The 12803-nt window shown below is 41.2% G+C and overlaps 3 protein-coding genes across 5 annotated transcripts in view; 2 read left to right on the top strand and 1 right to left on the bottom strand.

Annotated features, from left to right (window-relative positions):
- nherf4b (NHERF family PDZ scaffold protein 4b) overlaps positions 1–5064 on the top strand; it is a 12200-nt gene extending 7136 nt beyond the window's left edge. Inside the window, exons 3-11 of the mRNA XM_008428174.1 lie at positions 786–850; positions 944–1155; positions 1229–1433; positions 1529–1665; positions 1752–1956; positions 2040–2236; positions 3418–3612; positions 3702–3917; positions 4000–5064. Coding sequence (XP_008426396.1) covers positions 786–850; positions 944–1155; positions 1229–1433; positions 1529–1665; positions 1752–1956; positions 2040–2236; positions 3418–3612; positions 3702–3917; positions 4000–4032 — 1465 coding nt within the window. The 3' untranslated portion in view covers positions 4033–5064. The remainder of the gene's footprint in view (positions 1–785; positions 851–943; positions 1156–1228; positions 1434–1528; positions 1666–1751; positions 1957–2039; positions 2237–3417; positions 3613–3701; positions 3918–3999) is intronic.
- Positions 5065–5349: 285 nt separating this feature from the next.
- Positions 5350–7185, top strand: atp5l (ATP synthase, H+ transporting, mitochondrial F0 complex, subunit g). The gene is made up of 3 exons (XM_008428173.2): positions 5350–5561; positions 5928–6079; positions 6870–7185. Exons 1-3 carry the CDS (start codon positions 5510–5512, stop codon positions 6966–6968), a joined length of 303 nt encoding a protein of 100 aa, XP_008426395.1. The 5' UTR covers positions 5350–5509; the 3' UTR covers positions 6969–7185.
- Positions 7186–8059: 874 nt separating this feature from the next.
- ftr82 (finTRIM family, member 82) overlaps positions 8060–12803 on the bottom strand; it is a 19883-nt gene continuing 15139 nt past the window's right edge. For all 3 annotated transcript variants that reach the window (XM_008428168.2, XM_017308705.1, XM_008428169.2), the window contains exons 3-8: positions 11687–11782; positions 11365–11598; positions 11098–11257; positions 10961–11017; positions 9444–9509; positions 8060–9350 (exon numbers count right to left, since the gene is read on the bottom strand). In XM_008428168.2, the coding sequence (XP_008426390.1) occupies positions 8827–9350; positions 9444–9509; positions 10961–11017; positions 11098–11257; positions 11365–11598; positions 11687–11782 (1137 nt within the window). In that variant the 3' untranslated portion in view covers positions 8060–8826. The remainder of the gene's footprint in view (positions 9351–9443; positions 9510–10960; positions 11018–11097; positions 11258–11364; positions 11599–11686; positions 11783–12803) is intronic.

The following is a 12803-nucleotide window of genomic DNA, read 5'->3' as shown; positions in this document are numbered from 1 at the left end:
TAAAATGCTCTGTACCTACTGCCATCTAGTGGTAAGAACATTACATGATTACGCCGCTACTACTACAGCAGACACTCGAATATGGCATTATTTGCAGATAACTCATTTTCAAAAAAATCTTTTAAAACCAATTACCTTATTTTTCGGACTACAGAGCGCACCATACTAGCACCTTCAATTAAAAAAACAAAAAAACAAACAAACTGGAAGCTGCTCTCGGTTTTCCATTAGGACCCAGCAGAGGGCTGCGTCCTAATAAATCTGCTGTAAGGACGCAGCACTCCGTCTCCAAAGCCGAACCATGGTTTCGTTCACACCGAGTTTAAGTGCAGCGGCTCTATTTCCCTCCTGTAGAGCCAGATCGACAGCCCTCAACTTAAAAGCTGCATGATATGAGTTTGAAAACATTTATCCGTCGTGCCTGCTGCTAGCATGTGGTTGTTCTAAATTAAAATTAGCGCGTTCTTCTTTGATTTACAATTTTGACTTCTAATGATTCACTTCCTGCTAGAGAGCCCCCTGGTGGTTCAAGAAAAATCCACAGAAAAGCCACATCGGGCTACAATCCGCATGGTTTAAAGCTTAGGAAAAAAGTAGCAGCTTATRGTCCGGAAAATACGGTACCGTAGGTGAAATTGAATAATTTTCACGGCACACCTGACGATCACTCACGGTGCCGCGGAACAGTGGTTGAAAAACACTGGTTTAGCATGAACATTTCAGGGTTGCCGTAAACGGGAAGACTTTGACATTTCATTTACATTTCGTTCATTCTTGTCCTAAAGAAAATTTACATTTGATCCAAAAGAGGGAATTGATAACCCTGCCATGATCATCACAGACTGCACAGGTATGCAGGTTTTTTTTTTTCAAACTGCTGTACAACATACCATAAAGAAGACTTACCCTTTTAAACTGAACATTTTTTCCTCTTTTAAATTAGACTCTGTGTGGATTCCCAGGCCACGCATGTGTGTTCTTAAAAGAGAAGAAGGGGAGAGCTATGGTTTCAACTTGCGGGTGGAAAGAGATCGCCATGGACACGTGATTAGAAACGTGGTGCTAGGGGGCATCGGAGCACGCGGTGGCCTTCGAGATGGAGACAGACTTCTAGAGGTCAACAACTGCTACGTTGATGATGTTCCCCATGCTGAGGTAAGACCATATTCTCCTGAGGTCACTCACTCTTGACTTGAGGCAAATCGTACTTTCTATCTTGATCTATTAGGTTGCTAGGAAGATTAAGCTTAGTGGACAGCTGTTATGCATGTTGGTGCTGGACGGCGAGGAGTATGAGCAGGCTGTGGCAGGAGGTCAGGACCTCAGATTGTTGTCAAGGACCCTCAACGAAGAACCCTGCAAGCCACCCAGACTCTGCCACATCACCAAGGAGCCTGGCTCAGGTCTAGGTATCAGCTTTACTGCCTTGGAAGGTAACTCATCTCCTGGCAATCACCACCGGTCCAATGTTCAAGATCAGATAGCTGTTATGTTGAGGTTGGCTGATTCGCCTGTGTCTGCATCGAAGGAGAGAAAGGTCGCTTCTCAGTGAACCTGGTGAAAGGTGGCGCGGCTGAAAAGGCGGGAGTCCGCACGGGAGATCACCTGGTGTGGATGAACGGAGTAATGGTGTCCCACCTTACACACTCTGCCCTCAGTCGAATGGTTTGTGCTACGTGAGATAATGTTTAAAGACTGTATAGTAGTATAATACTATAAATTCAAAAATGATCGTTTCCGTTTTGTCATAGATGAAAAAATGCGGAAATTGCATCACAATCCTGGTGATAGACAGTGAGAGTGAGAAGATCTACATGCAGAGGAAGATGCCCATTTTGCCCGCCATGGCTGTGCCCAACAAACTGCCCTTCGGAGCCAGAAAGCTCCGCCTGATCTCTGGGCCAGAAGGATATGGATTTCTTCTCCGGCTGGAGAAGACACCATCGGGAAACACTTGTGAGAGGAAGAAAATGGTGCAAGCTGAACTTTAAAGGAACATTGCTTGCCTTTCTGAGGTTTAGGTTTGTTTTATTCAACAGTTCATGTTCTGCGTGAGGTGGACAGCGGCAGTCCAGCAGAGAGGGCAGGTGTGCAGGATGGAGAGATCCTGCTGGAGGTCAATGGAGAGTCAGTGGATTCGCTCAGACACGATGAGATTGTGGAAAGAGTGAGACTAAGTGGAAAGCAGGTCTTCATCACCACAATCAGCCAGTCTGGGTTAGGATTTTACAACCAGGTGAGAATCCCTTATCTCATCCTCGACAGGGTCTAGAAGTCTTGGGTAATCCTGAAATTACAGAGCCAGATTTTCTTGCAATTTCTCAAACTGACCTAAAGGAATAGTGCAAAGGGCTTTATGGATTTTATTTAAAATGTTATCTTCTGTTTAAGAAAAGATTATAACAAGGCCATTTAACATTTGTAACAAACTGCCAACAACAAAGTGCCTGAAGATCGATTTATATTCTAGACCTGCTTTACCTTGTTAGGTGGCTGCTGCCTCTCCAGTAGCCAGGATCTACCGTGAAAAGATCACCAGTTCAAATACATATTGGGTTACCAATTTTATGGTTGAATGATTCAACCATAATCATTCAACCATATTATCAAACAAGATGATGGTGGTGAGGGTGGATGCGGCAGAACCCAGGCAGTAGTGCAAAAATGATTGTTTTAATGGTGATCTCAAAGGGTACAAAAGGTTCAGGCAGCACAGGTGAGCAATAAGGCAAGGAACTGAAACACTGGTAGCAACTGGAGCAGAACTAGACAATGGGGACAGAGACACGACATATGACAAACCATAACAAGGATCCAACAGGGAGCCGGGGACACAGCTGGGAACAATCAAGGGCAAAACACACAGCCACGGGACTAAATTAACTAAAAAAACAACACAGAAACCTAAATCCTCACACAAACAGCCAACTGACCAATCCACCAACAAACGAGCAATAACAAATCAGGAAAATGGACTACAAACTAACCCACGTAGCGCTACCCTTCTTGTTTATTTTTGGCACGATGAAGACAATTTCAAGATTAACCAACCAAATAAAAATGACTGACCAACTACCAGAATAATAGAGCAACCAGCCAACAGCCCAGCATATTAACCAACCAGCTAACCAACCATCCAAACAATTAATAAATTTTTAAATAGGCTGCACAGAAAACTTGTAAAAAGTTGCCAAACCTCAAACAGAAACTTTGTGAAACTGACAAAAGTTACTCAGACACTGAATAACTATTACTGGTGATCACTTTATAACTTTGCAGAAGAGTGTGTTTCCCATAAATTAAAATGAGACAATTGGCAAATGAAGGGATCGGCACAGAGTTCAACAACAGATTTCCCAGCACCATAACTTATGTTCACACCACATTTACTTCCCATTCTTCGTTTTCTTCCTATAGCTGGGCTTGTCTCCTCTTCTGTTCAGTGACAACGAAACAGCTGAGAAAAAAATGGAGGAAATAAATGTTGAGCTATCTCCAAAGGGATACAACAGCTCGAGCGGTTCTAGACTCTGCACACTTGAAAAAGATCCGCTTGGATTCGGCTTTCGTCTGGACTCTCTCCCACAGAGACGTGGGACTTTCATCAGTGAGGTGGGAAGCAGCACTTTTGTACCTCTCAAGCACTTGGGCTCACAAGCGCAGACGAGTTTTGTAAGATTGACAATTCCCTTCTGCTGCAGGTGGGTTCTGGAGGTTCTGGACAGAGAGCAGGACTGGCTGTGGGAGATGTTGTGTTGGAAGTTAATGGCAAAAATGTAGAAGACAATTATCTGGCTGATGTGATTGCTCTGGTGAAAAATGGAGGGAGCTGTATTTCTTTATTAGTTATTGACCGAACAAGCTATGACAAACAGAAAGAGGAAGAGAGACCAGCATCTAATGTCTCCGACAGCGAGGTGAGGGAATCATAAATCCAACAATGATCAATTCACAGTCATTATTGAGCGCTACACTTACTATATTGTTTTATTTTGGCAGGAGGAAGACGATTTTGAGATTTCATTTTTGTGAGCATGAACAATTTTGGAGACTTTCCCCAGCACTATACTTCTGTTTGAAGACTTTATAAAGAGAGCTGAAGATGACAAAAATGTTTGGTGTTGTCATGGCAAAGGGACCTCTATCGCACCCCACGGATTCAATGCAAATCCAAACAAAACTGACAAGATAAGCTAAAAATGAATCAGTTTTAACAACATGGTATTTGTGATGGCATGGGAATGCCATCGTGTTCAGTATTATAGGTTAAGGAGAGTTTTGGTCTGATAAATTACCTCGATTTAATATAGCACAAGAATTGCTTCGCAGGAACCATCTGAGGAAGCAAACACTTCACACGTTGGACAACAATTTATTAAAAGCGATTACAAAAGTAGTAAATATTTGAAAGAACTCTGGGAAAGTTATATATCAGTATTTTCTGAGATTGTAGCAAATAAGGTGGTGGTGAGCACTATAGTGTTTGTTTTTACTCTGTTATTAAATGCATATATCTTCATCTTAGCTTGTGTTATGTTAACTGATATTACAGATGCTGTTGTGTAAATTTACAATAAATAATTACATTCCTTCACCAAAGGTTCAACTATTTCAAAAACTATATTATTCTGATATTACATGTATTATCGACAATTTTTTTCCCCCCAACGTTTAACTACTTCCATCTTTTCAAAGTCATCATTTGACTTTGGATCTGGTCAAATAATCTCTTGTCCGACTTCAGCGGTTGAAATCTGTAATCTTATCTCAACTGAAGCTAAAAGTGCTAGTGCTTAATTTTTTAATGTATTGTCAGCATAGAATCGGGAAGGTCAGAGATAGTTTCCAGCATTAGAAACTGATTTGGTGTTAGCTTTTCAGCACAGAGACTGTAACAGGGGTCGTACCAGTTTTGCAGGACCAATGTGGGCCCCTGATTAGAGATGCTCACAGATGTACGCAATTTACTTTCAAGGTTATTGGTGCGCTGTTATTTTTGTGTATCAATTTTATCCTTTTTTTGTTTAAAACTTTTATGTGCAAATTAAACCATGATTACATTTTTTTGTGTATTGTTGAATTAGATACTCAATTTAAATAGATTCAGAACGTACATATTTCCCGACTTGCGCAAAATGTTCAAGAATCACAAAGACAATTTTGTTTGTTTGTTTGTTTGTTTGTTTGTTTGTTTGTTTGTTTTTCACGTTGTGAATAATAGTGGAGACGTTATCAAAAGTAAATAAACGCTTCAACAAGTCTTAAAAAGTTAAACTGAGCAATAAAACGTGTTACTACAGTTTTTTTAAACAAGCCACCAATACTGGAAATGGAAAGAGGACAAACACTGTAGGAACATTTTACGTCCAGAAGATGGCAGCAATGAGAGGTAAATGGTTTCTCTACAGGCGGCAGCGTGGTCAGCTGGAGTCAGTGGCGTTTCAACTGGAGGTGACATTCAGTGGCCTAGCTGAAACGGGGGATACTTAACGTCTGCAAACGCTCCAACATGTCACAGATTGTGCAGAAACTGGTCGCTAAAGTTCCTATTCTTGTTGATGGTGAGTTATTTTTCTTTCTACAATTTAAATTTATTATAGGACAGATATAAGTTGTTCAATCTTCCTTAACAAGCCTTCAACGGATCAACGAGGGTGACGCTATGTTGACCTAGCCTTCAGATGAATGAAGTGGATGTCAGATTAAGTGTTTCTATCTTATAATACAGTTATTGGATACTAATTTATCATTGCACTTGTTGTTTTAACCGTTAAATTGTGGTTTATCTGCCTAACAAGTCCAGTTGTTTCCTTTTATTGAACAGAAGACAGTAAGCTGAACCGTTATTGTTGCCTAGCAACGCCGCCATTCAAACTACATCACGGTTAGAGGCCTGAACTGACCGGGACGTATGTCTCTCCCTACAGCCGCTGTCACCTTTTCCAAACCTCATCTAGAAACCTTCTGGTATTATGCTCGGATTGAACTGGTACCCCCGACCCCTCTCGAGCTCCCCAGAGCCGTTTTGGGAGCTGCAAACCTGCTCAACATTTTCCGCCTCAGTCGGATCACTGCCGGGGTGCGTAAGAACCATGGCAACAAACTTATTTAGGTGTCTTCATCTAGGCCGTAGCAAAATCTGCAAGGGACGTCCATGTCGAAGCAATTTCTTTTGAAGGAACGATACAACAGCTTTATTTTAGAATCTGATCAATCAAACGACAACTTCTTTGTCTGCTTTTTCGTTGTTGTTGGGTTGTTTTTTTTTACATTCTTTACATTAATATTTTTAAGCCCAGCCAGTTCGGCACAGAAAAAATACCCACGGCTGAAATCAGTTCATTCTTTTTCCCCCCTTCTTTTAGAGCTCAGTCCTTATTGACATGTATAAAATGACAGCTGAAGTCCCAGAATATGTTAATTAATGAACATTTTAATGTCCTGAATTGGCACATGGGTCTGCAGTGGCTGGATTTTAGGACTTCATGCATTGTATTAAGAAGGAGAGCTAATTTACTGTCAATAACACTGAGAGATAATGGAGAGTGCACTGTTTCCACAAGTTATTGTACATAAAAGATAGAAAACAACATTTAGCTGGTTCTTTACAATGTTTTTAAACTTCTTTTTTTTTTTACTGTCATTTCTAACTTTTACATTTTCCAAAAATACAAAAGTTAAGTTGTGGTTACTTTTTGGAAAAAGTGAAAATATTCAAGTGGAGTATCTCTGTATTTTCTCCTTCCCCTCAACCCCCCCAGTCATTTCATCCTAAATAACACAGCAAAACACCTCCGAGCCATAATCATGTATAGTTGAACCTTAACTGCATGGCTGCCTTGTTTATTAATACAACTTTTGTGTTTCAGGAAGTTATGAGGAATGGAGTGGTGGCCACTGAAATTATGCTGTGGTTCTACATCGGAGAGTGCTTTGGCAAACGTGGTCTGATTGGCTACAAAGTCTGATATTTTTGGACTGATGTTTATTAATTTTTTTCCCCTTTTGAGCGTTGTATGCTAAACTTACTGTTCTAGGAACTAATAATTTGTTATCTATTGTTTGTTTCAAACTTGTTGCCTCTTGTGTTTATGGACACACTTTAATGTAATTTGCTCACCAATTTACTTGTTGTTCTACTATAAAGTCTTTGTTCCAAAATTAAAGAATATAAGAGAAACAGTATGTTGCTTTTGCTTTTTGTTTTTTTTCCCCTTTTGAGCGTTCTATGCTCAACTTACCGTTCTAGTAACTAATAAATGATCTGTTGTTGCCTATGCTTTCATGCAATCTTCACACCAATTTACCTGTTGTTCTACTATAAAATCTTTGTTCCAAAATTAAAGAATATAAGAGTAGGAACTGTTTTAATTTATTTACAATTGTGATAATTCATAAAATTCTGTGTCAGATGTAAATACTGTTATGGATGTATTTATCATACAAGTTACTTTTGAAAATATAGTTATATGGAATAAAAATATAGCTTTGTCCCAAACTGGGCCATGAAACTGGACAATGATCACAGAAACATCAACTCTAAAGTATTTTATCTTTTTAACTCTTGATATTAAATTTAAGTATTTGTAAAACCTGATAAAGAGTTATTTTTATTAGATCCTCATAAGAGTTACTAGAGCCTATAGTTAGTTCTTTTTGCACAAAACTAAGCAGTATAGAGAAACTTTAAAACTTTGAAATCTGACGCTATAATCAGATCCGTTACCGACTAAGCTTTACTTAAAATATTTTAGTGCGCTTTCTTCTTGCAGGCAGCAGGGGGCGTTCGAAGTATTTCCAGCCTTCATGGGTCAGCCTTTAAAAGCGATTCAGTTTTTACGTCTTCACCGACTGCTAATAAAGTAATAAAACTAATTTGGTCAGATTAGAAAAATTGGACCAAAAAAAAACAAACAAAAAACTTCTACGCATATTTAAGTAAAAATACAAATTTTGACATATTTCAAAATTCTAGAAGATACTCATTGTACTTGAGTCCATTTAATTTCTAGCATTGTATATATATAGTATTTGATCTGGAATCACCAATAACACATCATGTATTTAGTTCTTCATTGAGAACCATCAATGCCTTTTATTAATTTTTTTTTTACAAAAAGTTTTCTTCATATCAATTATATAATTATGCTGTAAAACTTACATAAAATTAAATAGGAGTTAGTTCAAGTGAAAATAAACTTTCAGGGCTCTGAATCGATGCAAACGTTATCAAATAACAGGGAACAAAACAATGAAATGACGATGAAGCACTCTTCTGAATGTACTAAAAGCATAAAACCAAAGCAACCTTTACTGTAGAACTCATACGTTTGAAAAGAGTGATCAACATATATATAAAAAAAAAAATCACAAAATTTAAAATATGACAGGTCTCACATACGTTTCGATTAAACAGCTGTAGCTGATTACGTTGTAAATTGTGCGTAATAGATGTGAGGGAGAAACTTTGCGGATTGTGTGTAATATATGTCACCTTCCTGGTTATGTTTACTTCACACTAGCACATTGTAAAATTATATATATAAGCTGCTCCACATGTTGATTTTGCATTTCAATATTGATTCAGTAAGCCATGTTTAAAATGTGATTTAACAGCCCAGTGTCAAATCTAATACACTAAGCGATGGTGTTGAGTAAAAAAAAAAAAAGAAAAAACACATCCTCCTTTAAACATAACTAGTAGAGCTCCATTAATATGGTTTTGCTATAATTATACATTCCTTTAAAAAATACACACTTTGATGCTGTATGCTAGATAAAACACAACATGTGGATTTGTTCAGAGGGACACTCAGACATCAGAGTTCACTTGACGTTGCAGATCTTCACAGATGTTCCGACTCCGAAGCCCGGATAGACGGGTTCCACAAACGTGGTCTGAAACCTGTGCAGGAGCGTCATGGAGCTGCTGCCTATGCTGTAAAATGCCAGCACCCCCGCCGTGTGGTCCAGGTACACGCCTATCCTGGGTGAGTGCGGCCCGTTGACGGATTTGTCCACCCGGTTGTGCCAGGCGGAGTATCCCGTGTCGGAGCAGAGGAGGCTCCAGGACTTGTCGTTGTATCCCAGCAGGCACAGTGAGCCCTTGCCCTTCCGGCTGATGCTCCGGTAGGCCACGCCGATGGAGAACTCCCCGCTCCACTCGATTTCCCAGTAGAAGCGACTGCCGGACAGCGCCTCGCGGCACAGCACCTGGGCGAAGCTGTCGAACCTCTCTGGGCTGTCGCTGTAGGGCTGCAGGTCTCTGGTGCGGATGACCTTCCTGCTGCCCTCGGAGATGTAGAGCTCTTTGTAGGCGGTGATGGGGTCCAGCTTCAGCTGGCAGAAGTCTGAATGAGGAAAGCCAACGTTTTCAACAGATTCCTCATTAGGATCAGACTGGCAGCAAGATTCAGACAAAAAAAAATGTAGGAGGTTCTTACATTTGATAAAATCAGCTCTGGTCTTTGGCTCTGGAGGAGGAGTATTGTCCACCGTCATTTCTTTACCTGAGGACCAAAAAACACTGGTGAGTCACTCTGAGCATCACACACCCACTCAAATGCCTCTGATGCTTTGCTGACGTGCTTTGATATTGATATCAACACTGAAGGTACCTTCATTTTATGCCATAGAGTGAAGTGCCTGTATCCACCCCTTAGTCATTACTTGTTGAACTATTGTTTGCTCTCAATACAATCTGACTGAATTTCAGTCAGATTGGATGGATAACATCTGTAAGCATTTTCATGCTTGGTAACAGATTATAAATTAGTTTTAAACCTCAATTTTGACTGGGTTTTCTGAAACGTATTTGATCCAGGGGTGCAACGATGAATTGACCCAGATTTCCTTAATTTTGGAAGCTCAGCAGTTGGCTGATATTCACATGACAAACATGTAATCTGTCACGGAAGAAATGAAAATCAGCCACTGTCCCCATTTGCTCTGACTAGCTCAGTCAGAGCAAATGACTTTTAAATCTGCAGTATGCAACTCTTGTAAACATTTCTGGGTTTTTTTAAACATATTTGTTAAAACTGTTACTATGTCGTGACATTATATGATTAGATTAGATGATCTGTGAAAAAAATTGAGCTCCTCTGCCAGTGCTCTTTACAGAAATATACAGCTTGGTTAGAAACAACCAATCAGAGCCTTAGTGCTGTAAACTATGTTTGTGAACGCGCTGCTCACATCCTCCTTTTTTGTTCTCTGCCATGCTTCCGACAGCAGAGTCTAGTGAATTCTCAGGTTAGTCAGCATAGCCACCACTGACAGCAGAGAAACAGTTTTCCTGAAATAGTAGGTCATTGCTCCACCATTAGCACATGTAGCAGCACATACACAAGGATGACTGACAGCGCTAAGACACTCCTCCTAACTGTGATTGGTTGTTTTTCACCAGGAGCGGTTTATTTCTTCAGACAGCAATCGTAGCTCTGGGAGGAGGTGGAGGAGTTACATTTTTTTTTTTTTTTTTACAGATTATCATATTACAGTTTTCCTGGACAATTAAGTAGTTCCCAGGATGACGCTGCCACCACCATGTTTCATAAGCAGGAAGATTGTTTTGAGGCCATCTTAGCCCTGTCTGAAAAGAGCACCTTCCTTTGCATACTGGCTGCCTCCTTGGCATGGCTTGTGGCAAATTGCAAAGACAACTTCTTACTGCTTTTCTTCAACAAAGGCTTTCTTTTGTCGGAAGACCTGATTTGTGCATGACTAATGGTTGCCATGGCGATAAATGCTCCAACATGAGCTGTGGATCTCTGCATTGCAAATTGAAACATAAAATCCGAGTGGATTTGCGATGTGCGAAGTAGCTCAAAGGGAGTGAATATTTTTTTCCAAAGCCTGTATGTTCATTTATGGAGCACCAGTTGTGCAGTTTACGTGCTATAGCTCACAGACATGATAACATCAAACTAAATAATAATTAACCTATGACAGTCCTCACCTCTGCTTCTTCTGTCCAATGTCCGGCTCTCCGTCGTGTAAACTGGGACCTCATTTACTGTAAAAACAGTGCACTGGGTCTAAAAACACAGCTGTTTTCGGGTCTTTGTGTAAATGTTTCAGTCACCGAGATCCGACCTGTTTTGGAAATCTTGAGCAGCTCCTCCCTGCCGAATTCCTCGAGGCGCTCCTTGATCTCCGCCACAGCCTTCCTGACGGAGGCAAAGGAGAAGTCGGGGTTGACGGTCACCTTGGGAATGAAGCCGTCATCGGTCGGCGTGCACAGGTAGTTAAAGTTCTGGTGGGAGGAGGAGGCAAGCGAGAACGTCTCAACCAATTCGCTCAGAGATCTCGGTCAAAATCTGGGAAAAATAAATAAATAAATAAATGAAAAGCGCGTCGCACCTGCAGAAAATGGATGTGGTCTTCGGTGCTGTAGAGCTGCTTGAGGCCGGTCTCCTTCTTCTTGAGCTCGTCGATCTCCTGCTCCAGTCGCTCGATCAAAGCTTCGGCCTGGTTGAAAGCCGCCTTCTCGTTGATGCCGATCAGCTTGGTCACCTCCGACCTCATCCTCTCGATGGAGCGAATCATGTCCTCAAACATCTTCTGGCTCTCCACCATGGCTCTCTGGGCTGAGTTCTGCGAGGAAAAATAGTTTGCAGGTGAGATTTGGTCCAAACTGTAAAATTATTGTGCAAAAATGAAAGAAGAAGAAGTACAACTCTACCTTAAGTGAATCCACAGCAGTCTTGAGTTCCTCCAGCTCTTTTACCCTTTCCTGACATTTTTGCTTAATCTCAGCTTGGGAAACTCCCAACAGTTTCTAGAAAATAAAGGAGGATTACAAATTTATCCTCTTTGCTACAGTTTTTTTTAGGCACTCCCTCCCACCCTGAAACTGTACACTATTATCCTCCTTTATTGCATCATGAAATGTTGCAGTAAAGAACTCAAAACAAGCAATATTAACTCAGATTGGGACAGATATCAGGAGTTCTTGCAGTGCGGGGGATAAAGGCTGGATCAAGACTGGCATTCTTTCTCATCAGAGAATATATCTGGGGAGGCCCTTTGGGAGGCCGGACAAAACCTCGCTCAAAGAAGCTTCTTAGCGCGGCCCGCTTTTATCTCAGAGGGAGGAGAGGGGAGAAAAAAAAAAGGTCTGTGGAGGAATTTCGGTCATGTCAGGAATGCGAAACTACGACTAAGGAGACGTTTCAAGGTGCACAGTAGTAGAATAGGAGGTTTCTAATTCAGCTTTTACTCAAACCCGCCGGCCCCATTCTCTCCAAGATAAGCTTGAGGAATGTGGGGAATCTAGGAAGGGAGGGGGATAACATAAGAAGACGGGTGGGGGGGGTGAGGATAAGGTTGTAAATCTTTGCATGAGAGAAGCCAGGCAGCCTGTGGTTGTAGATGTTGCAATTACTTCACCGTGGGCTAAATATATATATATTCCCCGCCTGCTATTAAACCTCTCCCACTGTGTATCAGTCACACAGTGGAACATCTTCCCACTGCAGTATCTGCTGACAACTCTTATCTGCCCCACATTGTTTTACAGGCCGTGTCATCCTGTGAGTCATTGCGCTACTCAAAGCCAAAGTGAGATTGAAGCGAGGTGTTGTCTGCCTTCACTCCCTGACATTCCAGTCCCGTCGCAGGCCCCACTCCCACAGGTGGGAACCGACTGCGCGAAAGGCAAGGCTGTGGTTTCTGTGTGTTTATCCCTAGTTTTTAGGAAGGTGTGTGAGTGAGTGAGTGAGTGAGTGAGTGAGTGAGTGAGTGAGTGAGTGAGTGAGTGAGTGAGTGAGTGAGTGAGTGAGTGAGTGAGTGAGTGAGTG

Source organism: Poecilia reticulata, linkage group LG14 (assembly GCF_000633615.1).
Source record: "Poecilia reticulata strain Guanapo linkage group LG14, Guppy_female_1.0+MT, whole genome shotgun sequence".
Taxonomy (NCBI): domain Eukaryota; kingdom Metazoa; phylum Chordata; class Actinopteri; order Cyprinodontiformes; family Poeciliidae; genus Poecilia; species Poecilia reticulata.
This window is presented reverse-complemented; position numbering and strand designations above follow the sequence as displayed.